The following is a 15,622-nucleotide window of genomic DNA, read 5'->3' as shown; positions in this document are numbered from 1 at the left end:
TTGCCTGGAACAGCCTGCTCCAGTCTCTGACATGCCACCTAGCCCCTCAGGTCCTCACTTATGTATGACTTCTCCCGGGACCTTTCCTTGACCTTCCCTTCCACCTTCACTACAGGATGGACTGCCATCAGGTGGGCCCAGGCCATCCTGTGATTACCCTGTCCTAGCACTTGTATACTCTACCTGCATACTGATCTCGTTTTGTCTCTAGGATTTATTAGGAAGTAAATTCCATGACCAGAAAAACTGGTAGGTATTCTTTAAACAGATGAAGCACAATGAAGACGAAGTTTCATTACACTCCATCATAGCATATTTACAAGACCCTTGTTTTAAGTCGGTCTCAATTGCAGTGACCATAAACATGATGGGGGAGAGGGGGAGGACTAAATTGAAGCAACCCTTATTGCTTTTTTAAAATAAAAATATATATTCTTATTGATTTCAGAGAGGAAGGGAGAGAGAGATAAAAACATCAATGATGAGAGAGAATCACCGAATGACTACCTCCTGCACGCTCCCCACTGGGGACCAAGCCCGCAACCTGGGCATGCACCCTGATTGGGAATCAAACCCTGACCTTCTGGTTCATAGGTCGATGTTCCACCACTGAGCCACACTGGCTGGGCATTATTGCTTATTTTCATATAAAATCGCCGCAGAAAGGCTGAAGTCTCTGCTTGAACAATCAGCTATTAAAACTTGCCCATCCAAATATCCACCTGTGGTAGATATCAGCTCCTAGTGTCCTGTAATCAAGACGTTTATAAAAAATATGAACTTTATGTTCTTCTTGAATATATAGTTACCCCAAAATATATATTTATTGGAAAAAGATAACTGTGAAGAGAATACTACTAATTTAAATTGTTATAAACTAATGCTCATAAATGCGGATGGTTGCTTTAATCTATGGGGTTGTGCCAATCAATAGCTTATGAGACAAAAAGGGAAAATCCTAAAACCAACCAGGGTAGTAAAAAGGCAGGCTATGACCTTGGAAAGGTGAATCTGAGTCAAGTCTCTCTTACTTGTACTGCTGATGATCCTTAGTGCTTCTTGTTTTTGCCATGAACCTTTCTGCTAACTTCTCTAGGTTCCGAGAATATTCCGTCTCGATTTCGGCTTTTTTCCGGAAGAAATCTTGCAGGTCCTGGAGAAGCTGAACTCGCATCTCCGTTTGCTGCTCCAGGCATTTTTGTTGTTCTACCAGTTGAGCTCGAATTTCTAAAGAGAGAAGAGAATCCATCTGATGACGTCACGAATATTACTGAGGTATGCTGGTATGTGCAAGATAAAAGTAATTAATCCCATTATGCATTTAGCGCTGAACTGGACCTCTATGAGATTTGCTGTGTCCAGGTTGGTTCCTTAAATAAGGTATCTGCTGACCCTTTAAGAGAATGAGGCAAGCCTCTGGAAAGAATGTAATAAAGTTAGAACAGAAACATGGGTTACATTTGCAATGCCACAAACACGCATGGAGTCATGAGGGGGAAAAATTAAAGCCTTTCAGATAACAATTCGTAACATGTGACATCTTTGGGTAGCTGAGCACATTGTAATTTTTTCAGCAACATTTTACCCCAACTACCCCTTCTGAGTTTGAATGGCAAAGAAGTGAGCATCATTTCTCCCAGACGCTGAGCCACCACACATTTGCCAGTTGGCACATACCGACACTGACATCTGGTAATTTTTATTTAGTGCATAAATTTCTAGTTTGTAAAACACATAGCTTCAGGGTTTGTAGGGATGCTGTGCCTAAAAATAATTTCTTTCTACATCCAAATCATTCATAACGGGGCAATCCTCGGATTCCACTTTATTACTGCATTCGTCAAGGGCTCTTCACTGTTACACAGTGTTCACACTAACAGCCTTCTCGACACAGAATCCTAAGGTGAATCTTTTGACAATTTTAATACATCAGGAACACGAAGGTTGGTCTTTTAGTGATTTAGCAAGAAGACAAAAGCAGAAGTGTGTCATGTACAACTATCTGTAAATGACTGCAACAATGAAGCATGTGTTTTGGAAAATGAGATACAGTAACTAATAACGACTGATTTGTTTTTGTTCTAAGATCCAGGGCTGGCCTCCAAAGACAAGAATATTCATATTGGGAAAACTTTATTTCATCTTTCCCAGCGCATAATCCTAAAAGTGAGAGCTGAATCTAATTCAGTGGAGTTAATAAAAATCAGTGTCCAAATAACACCTCCTTGATTTCTACTATTTTTCAATAGAGAATGACTGAGCTGGTGGTATATATGTACACACTTGCCCACGTTTAATCAAGCTCATGAACAGCAGGGCAGTCAAGTTCTGAACAGGGAGTTGGAAAATTTGCCCAATTTATTAATAACTAATATTAATGAAATACTACTCTACACCTTCTTGAAGTTCAGTACTCGTCTATCCCCATTTTACAAATAAGAAACTGACATTTAGGGAGGCTAACTATACCATCTAGGGACTTCAGCTAGTAAGTGGCACCCCCAGGACCTCTAACCCAGTCTGTCAGTCAGATTAATAGAACATTTCTGCCCGCCTCCCATCCATGCAACCTGCTTGGAGCAGCTGTAGTGTGCCGGGCCTAAATCCTGGCAAAGAAGACACAGTAACTATGAAACAAGGTCTCCACCCCCAATCAGGTTATGTTCCAGGCAAAACTGTTTCGTGGGAACCTTGGCAGAAGATAGGGGAGTATTTCTCAAGTGTCCTCTCTCAGCTTCTCCACGTCTAGCTTGGGGGATCCTATTATTCATCTCATGGAAGTGTGGTGAACACAGGAGTGAAGACATTATTATAGGCTTTTAACTACCGCGAACAGCATCTGGGTTTTAGTCAATCAAAGTAAGTGCTTTTCAATACAACATTATTATAATCATGTCTGCCAAGCTCTTTCGCCCACAGACACAGAACTATTTTTGTTTCATAAAGAAAAAAAAAAAAACAAAGGTAGGAGAATTTCTCATTCAGGAATCCCAGCAAGTCTGTCAAGATTTAGTAATTTTAGCACATCTTGCTGTGCTAAGAGAAAATAAATCCTTTGGCTTAGGCTGTCAACTGATTGTGTGTGTGTGTGTGTGTGTGTGTGTGTGTGTGTGTGTGTGTGTAAGCTGCCTTAGTGCCAAATAAGAAATAACAGGGGCTGAGAGTACAGATCTCAGCAGAAGTACATAAAAACTACATGGTTTCCTTCTTCAGTCTTAAATTCTTAGTCTCTTCCGTGCTGCCTTCGGGGTTCAAAATCAAGAACTAGGGAGCTCTGGGAAGGAAGAATGTCTGCAAGCAGGTAAAACCTCATCCTCATTTCGCAGGAGTAACTTTTTACTTCATGGCATCCGTACTTTTCCGATGAAAATAGGACCCTGGGAACATCTGCAATAGCGAAAATGTGGAGGGACAGGACCCAGAGTCATGTTGAGAGAAAATAAAATACGCTCCCAAAACTGGAAAGAGAACTGATTTGAGTACATCTTTAATTGAGAAAAGTTCAGGACAAGTGAAGAAAAGATCATAAGAAAAAATAATCAATATAAAAGTACTGCCATAAAAATGTCTTGTTAGGAAGAGAAAAACTGTGGATTCCTTACACCACATCAGAGCCACAAGGCAGCGCAATACAGCAGGTCACCTCCTTGCACATATGGTGCAGCTTTATTCATATGGCCTCACTAGATTTGAGCTTCCTAATTACGGCACTAAAGATTTTAAAAGATTTAAAAGTAAACGAGTAAAATCAATTAATGGTCATGTAAATGTTGGTCCACTGCTCAGCACATACCAAAGCAGCCATAGTGCACTATCTATCGATCCTTGCTATGGGACCACAGGTGGCCACAGAGCATAGCACCACTGTCGGCCCAGGGACCACCGAATCATTAGGGCTAGAACGGAAGAAAGCATCACAGTAAGGGGTGATTTCTGGAAACACTGTGAGCCTATTTCTGTAGAAGGAACTGCAGTTTCCCTCCCTCCAATAGATTCAAGGACACTCTTTCAGGGCCTATCCTATTAGCTTTCGTGGATTCATACTGACCTGCATCAGTTTTTCAGACTCAAGCTTTGAATTAGTTTAGTTGCCCAAGCCCTTGTTGCACTCCTATTTTGTGTTAGGCAGAGCCCTAGGCACTGGAGTTACAAAAATGTGCAAGATGGCAACTTCCTTCAGTGGGGAAGGCAAATCCCAAGCTGATAGTATCAACACACTGAGCTCAGTGCCGTGATAAAGGGATGCACCAGGAAGTTACGGAAAGAGGAGCTGCCCCAGACAGTGGACGAGCTTGGAAGACACGATGGCCTGGAAGATAAGTTACAACTTATACAGCTGTAACCACCAAGAAAGTGAAATACAACCCACAGAGTGGAGAAGATATTTGCAAATCATGTATCTAATAGGCAACATGTGCCCAGAATAAGGGAAAATTTGATTCATTTGAAATAAGGTGTTGGAGGAGAGCTCTAACGGATACAGTGGGCCGCCAGAAAGACAAACAAGTGGGCCCTGGAGCAAATGAAGCCTGAAACGTTGCTGGAGGCGAATACAACAAAACTGAAGCTGTTCTGCTCAAGGCATATCATGGGATATGCAAGTCACAAGCACAACGAGGTAGCGTATCTCCTCCCCCAGGATGGCCATCACCAACAGGACAGAAGGTAACAAGGGCTGGCGAGGACGCCAAGACACTGGAACCCGCATTCATTTACTGCTGGTGAGGATGTAAAACGGTGAAGCCACTTCGTAAAACAATCTGGCAGCTCCTTAAAAGGTGAAATTTTCATACATTATTCATACTAGCTGAGAAGCGGAAACAGACTAACTGTCCATCAACTAATGAAGAGATAAAAATAAGTGTGGCTGTAAAAAGGAATGAAGTACTGATTCATGGTAGAGCACAAATTAACTTTGAAAATATAAGCACAGTGAATGAAGCTAGTCACAGCAGACCACAGTGATTCCCTTAATGTGAAATGTCCAGAATAGACTAATCCATAGAAACAGAAAGCAGATTAGCTGCTGACTAGAGCTGAAGGAATTGGGGGAGATGGGAGGTGATTGCTAAAGGTGCAGAGTTTCTTTTTGGGGTGATGAAAATGTTCTCAAATTGACTGTGGTGGTGGCTACTAAACTGAATATACTACAGTCCAGGGAACTGCACACATTACATGGGTGAGTTGGAAGATATGTATTATATCTCAATACAAAAATAATATAAAGAAATACTGTAGTATCACAATTCCATGAAATTTCGGCTGTTGAGATACTTCTAGAATGATAATAGTAACCACAAAATAACTCCTCATATTTCCATGCCTAGTACTTTTTAGTCTTTTATCAAATTAGAGAATGCATGAGGCAAGCACTTTAAAACGATGTCTTCATAAAATGGCTCTTGCATCATCATTATTATTATTTAATCCTCACCCAAGGACAAGTTTTTATTGATTTTTAGAGAGAGAGGAAGGGAGAAAGAAAGAAAAGAAAGAAAGAAAGAAAGAAAGAAAGAAATATCAATGTGAGAGAAAAATATCAATCGGTTGCCTCCTGTACACATCTGAGCAGGGATTGAACCCGCAACCTAGGTATGTGCCCTGACTGGGAATCGAACCCACAACCTTTTGTTATATGGGGATGACACTCCAACCTGGCCAGGATACTTGATTATTTTTATTTCATCCTGCATTTATCTATAAGCTAGAATAGTAAATTTATTTATTGGCCAGCATCGTTTATATATTACTCATTACAATTTCTAATGCTGCATAGAAAAGATTTACCGAATAAAACATTAGGAGGGTCTTATCACCATGACTCCCAACTGCAAAAAACAGGGCAATCTCTTTTATGCAGAAAAATGGCATCACTGAGGAGGCTCTAATCAGTCATTATTTAAATCTAGGGCAGGATCTACTAAATAATAATAATAACGTTCTTTTTAACAAGGCTAAAATTTACTGTTTTTTTAATGACCAGTATTTCATTTCTGTTCTACCAGAACACCACCACAGAATGAATCAACATCAATAATCCAACAAGAATAATACACAAAAAGTGTGCTTTCAAACTACTCAATTACTTTGTAAAAAAAATTTTTTTTGAAGTAGTTCCTTTAAGCTATAAAACCCACTGACTAATACTTACCAAACAAAATGGAAGTGCCTAGGAAAGGAAGAAATGAAGGCATTTCTTGCTATTGCTCTGGTGAAGAGTAGTCCTAACTCTTAAAATAAACGCCTGTGAGACCACAGAATGATGCATATTTTATGGAAAGACTGAGTCCAGCCTAGCCAGTTTGGAAAGAGCCTTGGCCTGCTGACTGAAGGGTCCCACGTTCGATTCCAGTCAAGGGCACGTGCCCAGGTTGCGGGCTAGATTCCCAGTAGGGGGCATAGGCAGCCGATCAATGATTCTCTTTCATCATTGATGTTTCTATCTCTCTCTCCCTCTCTGCAATCAATAAAAAGAGAGAGAGAGAGAGAAAGAGAGAGAGAGAGAGAGAGAAAGACTGAGTCCAGACTGGACTGTTTCTCTAAACATTACTGAATGCCCAGGACTGGGACATAAAATTGATAGATTGGGTGTGATACTCATGATTATCTATCAAATAAAAACAACATTTTTAAAGCATCACAAACCATCTCTATTATCTCATAGTCTTGTTTGGTCAGATGTTCTTTATGATATAAAAAAAAGTCTACATTCTGTTTGGATGCATCAGTACCTTTATCCACAGGGTATAAGGAATTTTTCCCAACAGACAGATGAGAACCACTGGAATGTCTTTAAGAGGAGAAGAGGAACCCAGTGAGACTCTAACTGGTTCTATCAATTGTTCACATGCTCTTTGCTCCTGTGAAAACTTATACAACCTTACAGCCACCGATTAGCTAAACACGAGGTGCAGAGTTTTATGAAATGTTCTCCATAAAAGTGAGCTCTGACTTTTTTTAGTGAATGGACTGAATAAGCAAAGGCCGAGTCTTCATTTCTCTACAAGTCTGAACCCAACAGACCCAGGTTGGAGTTACAATGGCACCTATTACAAGTCATGGGATGTGGAAAGTCACTTAACCTCTCCTTGTTTCATCTTGTAAACACACAAGGACTGCTGAGAGATACACGTGAAAAGCATGCTGCAATCTGCAAACCACTGGGAAACAGATGGAGATGGTATTACTGCTGGTATCAGTAGGCTTCATATGAAAAATATTTATTGGGTATTTCCTTGTGCCAGACTGCTTACTAGTAGCTGTAAATAACAGACTGAACGTCAGGAGCCTCATCTTCAGTGAAGGGACAGGCAATGGAAACAGTGAGAGCTAGTGACGTGCAGGGTATCTATAATAATAAAAGTGTCATATGCTAATTAGACAGGATGTCCTTCCAGACGACCTTCCAGATGAAGTCGGGGCTGCGAGGGAAGCCGAGGTCCTGGGTGCCTGCCAGCAGCCAGAGGGAAGCCCAGGTACTAGGTGCCAGAGGGAAGCCGCTGGGGGAAGGAAGGCCTACTCTTGTACGAATTTCATGCATCGGGCCTCTTGTTAAGGTATGAAAGTCAAGGAGCAATGAGAGGTATGGGGTAGGGGAGGGTGTGGGGGGAGTACTATGGTCAATTAATACTGGAATTAAAAAATTTTGCCGAAACCGGTTTGGCTCAGTGGATAGAGCATCGGCCTGCGGACTGAGGGTCCCAGGGTTCGATTCCGGTCATGTACCTGGGTTGCGGGCACATCCCCAGTAGGAGATGTGCACCCAGGTTCGATTCCGGTCAAGGGCATGTACCTGGGTTGCGGGCACTTCCCCAGTAGGAGATGTGCAGGAGGCAGCTGATCGATGTTTCTCTCTCATCGATGTTTCTAACTCTCTATCTCTCTCCCTTCCTCTCTGTAAAAAATCAATAAAATATTTAAAAAAAAGAAAATATTTGTAAAAAAAAAAAATTCTAGACATATTGGATTACATAAGATATTATTGAAATTCATTTCACCTGTTCAAGTTTCTTTTTAATTTTTTCAATGACTATTTAAAAATCTAAAATTGGAAATGTGAATGAACAACATAAACTAACAAACAAAACAGAAACATATATATATATATAAAGAGCCAAGGTCCATAACGTCCAAAACGACCAAAGGCTTGACGGAACGCCAGGCTGCACGCGCAGCAGACTCCGGTGGGCGGGGACTGGCGAGCAGGCTGAACTGCTGACCTCTCAGAGAGAGAGCCGGGGCTGATCAGCAGCCGCCCTGGGCTGCTGGCGAGGCCCGGAGAGAGAAGCAGGGAGCTGATCAGATCCTGCTTCTCTCTCCGGGCCTCGCCAGCAGCCCGGGGCAGCTGCTGATCAGCCCCGCCTCTCTGATCAGGCCCAGAGATAGGCCCAGAGACAATGACTGGCATAGAAACCGACCAATCAGAACCAAATCTGGGTGAACTGCAAGGAGCCAATGGCTGCCTAGGAGGCGGAGCTTTTGATGCTGACTGGCATAGAAACTGACGAATCAGAACCAAATCTGGGTTAACTGTGAAGGCAGAACCTAAGGAGGGGGCTGAGGAGGGGTTTTAAGGGCAACAGGTGTTTGGTGTAAGGTGTAAGAAAGCGGTTCAGTTTTTTAATGACCAGTTTGGCAGTATAGTGCATATAGCTGGCTATCAGTCCACATATAGAGATTATGTACTTTTGTTTGCTGAGAGCATCTCCTCCTGCTGAAAAAGGCTTTTCCCCCATTTAAGCAATCCTATCCTATATAATCTATCTATACTAATAAAAGGGTAATATGCAAATCAGACCAGGTCGACCGGCCATCTTCCGGACGTCTGACTTCCTTCTGGACAAAGCCATAGTGGTGGGGGCCGAGGCAGAGGCAGTTAGGGGCGATCAGACCGGCAGGGGAGAGCAGTTAGGGATGAGATCAGGCCGGCAGGGGAGGGCCGTTGGGGGCGAGATCAGGCTATCAGGGGAGGGCAGTTGGGGGCGAGATCAGGCAGGTAGGGGAGGGCAGTTAGGGGCGATCAGGCAGGCAGAGAGGTTAGGGGTGATCAGGCAGGCAGGCATAGGGGTTAGGGGCAATAAGGCAGAGGCAGTTAGGGGTGATTAGGCAGGCAGGCAGGTGAGCGGTTAGGAGCCAGTGGTCCCAGATTGCAAGAGGGATGTCCGACTGCCGACCAACAGTCAGACATCCCCCAAGGGGTCCACGATTGGAGAGGGTGCAGGCTGGGCTGAGGAAACCCCCCTGCCACCCCCCGTGCATGAATTTCATGCACCGGGCCACTAGTAGATTCATAGATACAGAGAACAGGCTGACAGCTGTCAAAGAGGAGGGGGTAGGGGGACTGGGTGGAAAAGGTGAAGGGATTAAGCAAAAAATCCCAACAAACTCACACACACACACACACACACACACACACACACACACCCCTCATGGACAACAGTGTGGTGATTCCAGATGGAAAGCGGGGTGAGAGAGGTAAGGATAAAGGCAGGATAAATGGTGATCGAAGGAGACTTGACTTTGGGTGATCAACACACAATATACAGATGATGAATTATAGAATTGTACCCCTGAAACATATATAATTCTATTAACTAATATCACCCCAATAAATACAATAAAGGGACATATGGAAGGAAGGAAGGGAGGGAAGGAGGGAGGGAGGAAGGAAGAAAGACTCATCTATAGCATAAAGCCCTTGCAGGATATGGGTGAACTGGCATCTCAGTTCCTCCTAAGTAGAATCTGAAAAGTGGAGTCCCCATCAGAAAAGGTCTTTGAAGAGTTAGCAGGCTTGATCAGAAGACAAGACTTATGCACAAAGCAAGCACGGGACAGAACACAGAGAACCAGGACACCAGTTTCAGTAGAAGTGTGACCTTGGAGGAGCAAATAGCTCTGTGGAACTCATGCTTCTAAAGTGCAAAATGGTCACTAATCACAGTTGCCACGTTGCCTTCCAAAGGCAATGAGATGAGATGCGAAAAGACCTCCCCACCAGGCAAAGCGCCGTATTGGTCAATTACCATAAAACAGAAAACAGTTCTAGATGTCACGGTACTAACGACACAAGCCAAAGAACTTTCAGAAAAGGAAAGATCACAGGCCAACTGGGGTCGTCATCAGTAATAGCTTTAGAGGGGTTGGCCCTGCACTGCCTCTAAAAGATACGTGGGATTTGGAAGGCTGTGCCAATTTGGGGAATGAAAACGTAGTTCCTTAAATAAACTAAAATTGATATTTTTGATACCCTGGCCCCAAAGAGTCAGGTCCTGAGGAAGGGAGTTTAGGATGGCTAGACATGGTGTAACCTTTCAGGTAGTGCCTCGTGGAAAACATAAACCCTGAAAGTCTTTCTCTGCTATTGAACTATGAAATCACCAATAACTTAAGCAAACTAAATAGCACAGACATGTATGAAACCAGGTTGTTTCCATTCTAAGCTCAAAATCATGGCCTCATCCTAGAACTCCAGGGACGATTAACCTATTAGTGGGGAGCATCGTTAAAATAAATTAAGAGCCCTAACCGGTTTGGCTCAGTGGGTAGAGCATCAGCCTGCGGACTGAAGGGTCCCAGGTTCGATTCCGGTCAAGGGCATGTGCCTTGGTTTCGGGCGCATCCCCAGTAGGGGGTGTGCAGGATGCAGCTGATCGATGTTTCTCTCTCATCAATGTTTCTAACTCTCTATCCCTCTCCCTTCTCTGTAAAAAAATCAATAAAATATATTTTAAAAAAGAGAAAAGAAGGTCTTTAAAAAAATTAAATAAATTAAGAAACTGTGCTCTCAGCACCGTTAATCCTCATTGTTTCAGAAATGAAAGTAAAGTCACTTCCACATTTCTGACATTTAAAGAGAGGCTGTATCCATTTTTCTATCTAAGTTTTCATTATAACATCTTCATTTGAAATGACGTTAACCTTAGTATTATTTTAGAATAAAAGCTTACTACAAAAGCATCAGTTTTCATAGCTTTTAAAAGCCAAATATTATATTTTGGCCTAGATAACAATTTCGGGTAAAGTATGGAAAACAAATGTGCACTTTTTTTTTTTTTTTCCAGAAGAAAGCTAGCCAGGATAAAAGACAATAAATTAAGGTGATCAATGATTGCAGTGTATCTACGCCGCAGGAAAGGCCAGTTTAAGAAAGTACAGATCTGAAAGATTCACTAGACTGCTTTTATTTGGAATGCACAGGAGGCAGGATGTCATTAACTTCCCCGTAATTAAGCAAGGACATTTAAGACCATATTAGTAGATTGATTTTTACTAAAGGAAAAGGACAGTGTGTGGAAATCATTGATCTGTACAGAGTACAAAGATTTACATTTTAGAATGGCTGTGGTACTGACAACGGTTCCAGGCATTCTCTAAACATTGACCTTCTGTCCTGATCTAATTCGACATGCAGTCTCATGGAGTAAATACAAAATCTAGCATGTTTTTCTCTGAATAGGTTTTAAGAATGAAAAGCTTTTAAACTAGTTTAAATCTTTTGTACTGAAGTAATTGCAAATTGAAGCTTTTTCAAATAAAGGCTGTTTCCTTTATTGCAGTAATTACAACTTGAAAGTGTGTACTGGAATACAGTTTAACCTTACAAGCAATTTACCATTGGCAAATAACAGGAGAATATTTACAGAGTTCCTACTGGGTTCCAGATGCTGGGACAAGCACTTGATATATCTTAGCTCATTTCATTCTTACAGCAATGCAATCCTATTTTGCAGTGTCTCCATAACATAGAAGAGAAAACTGAAGCACAGAGAGATTATTTTGTCCAAAGCTATACAATTAATAAGTACTAAAGCTTGAATTCCTATTTAGGTGTACCTGACTCTAAAGTCCATGATACAAAATTATAATGCTCAACAATTACAAAGAGAGTAACAACGGAAAGCAAGCCAAGTGATCCAGGCCCAGCCTTCTAGTAATTTGTTAGAATGCTATATATTGTGTAACTACTAATGTATCAAATAAAAGTTTAAGTGTCTAGCATCATCTAGAAAAGCAATGATGGTATTTCTACCATTTAACGTAAAAAAAAAAAAAAAAGGCCAAAAGAATCACCACCACCCCCAAAAAAAGATTCAAAAAAATATATTTTTTTTAACTATCTAAGTGCTAATGTCAATTCCTTAGTATTTCCTGAATGTCATGATGCTATGGCTTTAAGAGAAACTATAATTAGGTCAACTGCTTTTGTTTTAAAATCATTATTGTACTATTGCTATTATGTTATAACTACTGTAACACTTGGAACTATACAGGTTACAAATTAGTGCCTCAAAAGCAAAGATCATGTCTCTAAATTTTCACATAGCACATGATATTCAATACCTATCTCTGATAAATGTTTGCTTCAGTAAAGATACTGAGTTATCAAAATGCTTAGTTATGCATATATGGACTTAGGACCCAAATTTGCTATTCCATAAAATGCTTTTCCTTTCCCCTCTCCCATCACTACCTCTTCATCCTTTGCTCCATGTGGTCCTTGGCCATCCAGCCCTACAAGGTTTCTCCGATACACAATGTCCTATTTGATCAACAGTGGAGAAAAAACTCCAGTTATGGGCACTGAATATCATGTTTTAAACATCTCTCAATCAAAGGCATATTTTATATGTCTACTTCTACCATAAGACCTTCATCCAGGAAAACAACAAAGGAAACACCAATTATTTCACTTCACTTTCTTTAGACTTCTATTATACACTTTGGCAACTTCATATCTTATTTAACTTCATACAGTTCAATAAATGAGAGCTCCAATAACCTCTGGCTCCAAGTGAACTAAAACCCTGGCTCAGGAGTGGTCAGTAGGATCCCAGAAAGTAGTCTAGTTAGCCACGTTTCCTCAGCTTTCACCGCACAACGGAGAATCACAACACAGTCTAGATCCCAGAATACATACCTTCTAGGCTTTAGCCCACCAAATCCTTGACCAGATGGCAATTTAAAAAATCAATCATGTATACAATATATACATATAATCAAGTTATGTATTTAATCAATTTATATGTAATCAATTTATATATATATGTAATATATATATATTTATATATATTTTAAGATTTTTTTCAGGCCTAAGCCAATACTGAACATCAACCAGCTTTGTTTAAACGTCAGAAATATTAATTCTCTTCTTTGTTATTTTATCTTTTCAAAGTACAAAAGAAAAATGTTTAATTTGATACACAATCCATGTATTAATAATAATATCCTATGTATTCTTCTATTTTATGCTCGGGTCGGGGCCAAACTCTATAATTAAAGTGTATTTCTAGTCCTGCATCCAACTTTTACCCACATTATCTAAAAAAAATTGAATTTCACAATGTTCATTCAATAATGTCCACTCAGCAAGTGAACAATGAGGACCAAAATGCTTACACTACTCACCTGACAAACATTTACTGAGCATCTTCCAGGTGTTGGGCTCTGGACAGACAAATATAATCACATTGTCTTTTTGCCCTCAGAGCCTCCTGGTCTACAGGCATGAAGACAAGTAACTGTTATTTTTTTAAATGATCATCACTTACAACGGAATGCATAGGTCCTATAATTGAAGCATGAAGCAAGTGCTGTGAGAATAACACATAAGAAAGAACAACAAATTCTGCCCAGGTAAATCAGAGAAGACTCTGAGGGGACACTGGAGGGAGCAGCTAAGTAGGAATATGCCAAGTTGGGCAAAAAGGGTAGTTTGTGCAAAGGCCTAGGGGTATGATTATCTGGAGAGTTCAGGGCATTACATGGATGTCAGTTTTTTACTTTCTGCAGGGTGATAAATTAAGCAGGGGCTGGGCCAATTATTAGAAAATTTAAAATTAAACATTCTATAAGATAAGGATACTATCTTTATTCAGCTCTCTATTTGATTATTATAAGGAATGTTTCAATCCTATATAATAAAAGCCTAATATACTACGAGTCCAGTCGTCCATTCAACCAATCAAAGCATAATATGCTAATGATATGCTAAGGCCGCTCAACTGCTCGCTATGATGTGCACTGACCACCAGAGGGCAGACGCTCCAATTGGTAGGTTAGCTTGCTGCTGGGGTCTGGCCAATCGGGACAAGCGAGATGAGCCGGACAAGCCCTGGAGCCCTCTAGCGGTCCCTCCCTGGCTGGCCAACCTCCCACAAACCCCCCCGGCCCTGATCGTGCACCGGTGGGGTCCCTCAGCCTGGCCTGTGCTTTCTCACAATCCGGGACCCCTCAGGAGATGTCGGAGAGCCGGTTTTGGCCCGATCCCACAGGCCAGGCCAAGGGACCTCACTGGTGCACGAATTTGTGCACCAGACCTCTAGTTTATTTAATAAGTTAAAAACAAAAGCATATTATCCACAGAAAAGATAGCTGTAGACCTATGTTTTAACTGATGACATTATCAGGAAATGACATTTCCTGCCAAATTTTGACAATAGATTTAAAAAAAACTTTTATGCTAATTTAGATAAGAGAAGGCAGAGTCAGCTATATTTAATAGAATACTGAGGATATGAGATGGAAGTACCACAATGTCATCAGACCACCTTTTATTTTACTATAATTAGAAGTAACTTTTAAAGTGGCTTAAAATTACAAACCATTTAAAACACCTGCCTTGTACCATTCTTATTTATTTTGGTCCATTCACCTTGCAATTTACTTTGAAAAGCTACACTTCTTAAAAGATAGTATATCTTTTAATCTTTACAACAAAGCGGTTAAAAAAGAATCAGGTGAAAATGCTAGCATTTTCTAATCTTATACTTCATTATAAACTCTTTTTTAAAAAATATATTTTTTCATTGATTTCAGAGAGGAAAGGAGAGGGAGAGAAAGATAGGACATCAATGATGACAAAGACTCATTGATTGGCTACCTCCTGCATGCCCCACACTAGGGATCAAACCTGCAACCTGGGCATGTGCCCTGACTGGGAATGGAACCGTGACCTCCTAGTTCATAAGTCGATGCTCAACCACTGAGCCACGCCAGCCAGGACATTATGAACTCTTTATGGGACCTAAATACAAAATCAGCTTTATTGCCTGGCCAGTGTGGTTCAGTGGTTGAATGTCAACCAATGAACCAGGAAGTCATGGTTCCATTCCCCTTCAGGGCACATGCCGGGGTTTTGGGCTCTATCCCCAGTATGGGGCATGCAGGAGACATGCAATGATTCTCTCTCATCAATATTTCTCTCTCTTTCCCTCTTCCTTCCTCTCTAAAAATCAATAAAAACATATTTAAAAAACACTATCTGCTTTATTGCCTCTGCCACGCCTACTCCTATACCTAGCTGCTCTTATCTGGAAGAGATTCTTTTTTACACATGATCAGATGCACAAACAGCTCTAGTACATGGTAGAGAACTACATCTTAGCTTTCCCCCTCCCCTAATTATGCATCCACAACCGGAACACGAACTTTTTATTTTTTATTTTATTAATTCTAACCCAAGGGGTGAAGTTTTTTTTGGTTTTTTTTTCCATTGATGATTTTAAGGAGAGTAGAAGGCAGTGGGGAGGGAGGAAGGGAAGAAGGGAAAGGGAAAGAGGAAGAGAGAGAGAGAGAGAGACAGGGAGAGGGAGAGAGAGAGACACATCGACTGGTTGCTTCC

General features: G+C 41.1%; 1 protein-coding gene across 2 annotated transcripts in view; it reads right to left on the bottom strand.

The window, feature by feature from the left end:
* Nucleotides 1–15,622, bottom strand: part of SRGAP1 (SLIT-ROBO Rho GTPase activating protein 1) — a 256,690-nt gene that overhangs the window by 137,888 nt on the left and 103,180 nt on the right. For both annotated transcript variants that reach the window (XM_005871684.2, XM_005871685.2), the window contains exon 2: nucleotides 1,032–1,227. In XM_005871684.2, the coding sequence (XP_005871746.1) occupies nucleotides 1,032–1,227 (196 nt within the window). The remainder of the gene's footprint in view (nucleotides 1–1,031; nucleotides 1,228–15,622) is intronic.

The sequence above is a fragment of the Myotis brandtii genome, unplaced genomic scaffold (assembly GCF_000412655.1).
Source record: "Myotis brandtii unplaced genomic scaffold, ASM41265v1 scaffold352, whole genome shotgun sequence".
NCBI lineage: Eukaryota > Metazoa > Chordata > Mammalia > Chiroptera > Vespertilionidae > Myotis > Myotis brandtii.
Note: the sequence above shows the minus strand (reverse complement) of the source record. Positions and strands in the feature narration are given on the sequence as shown.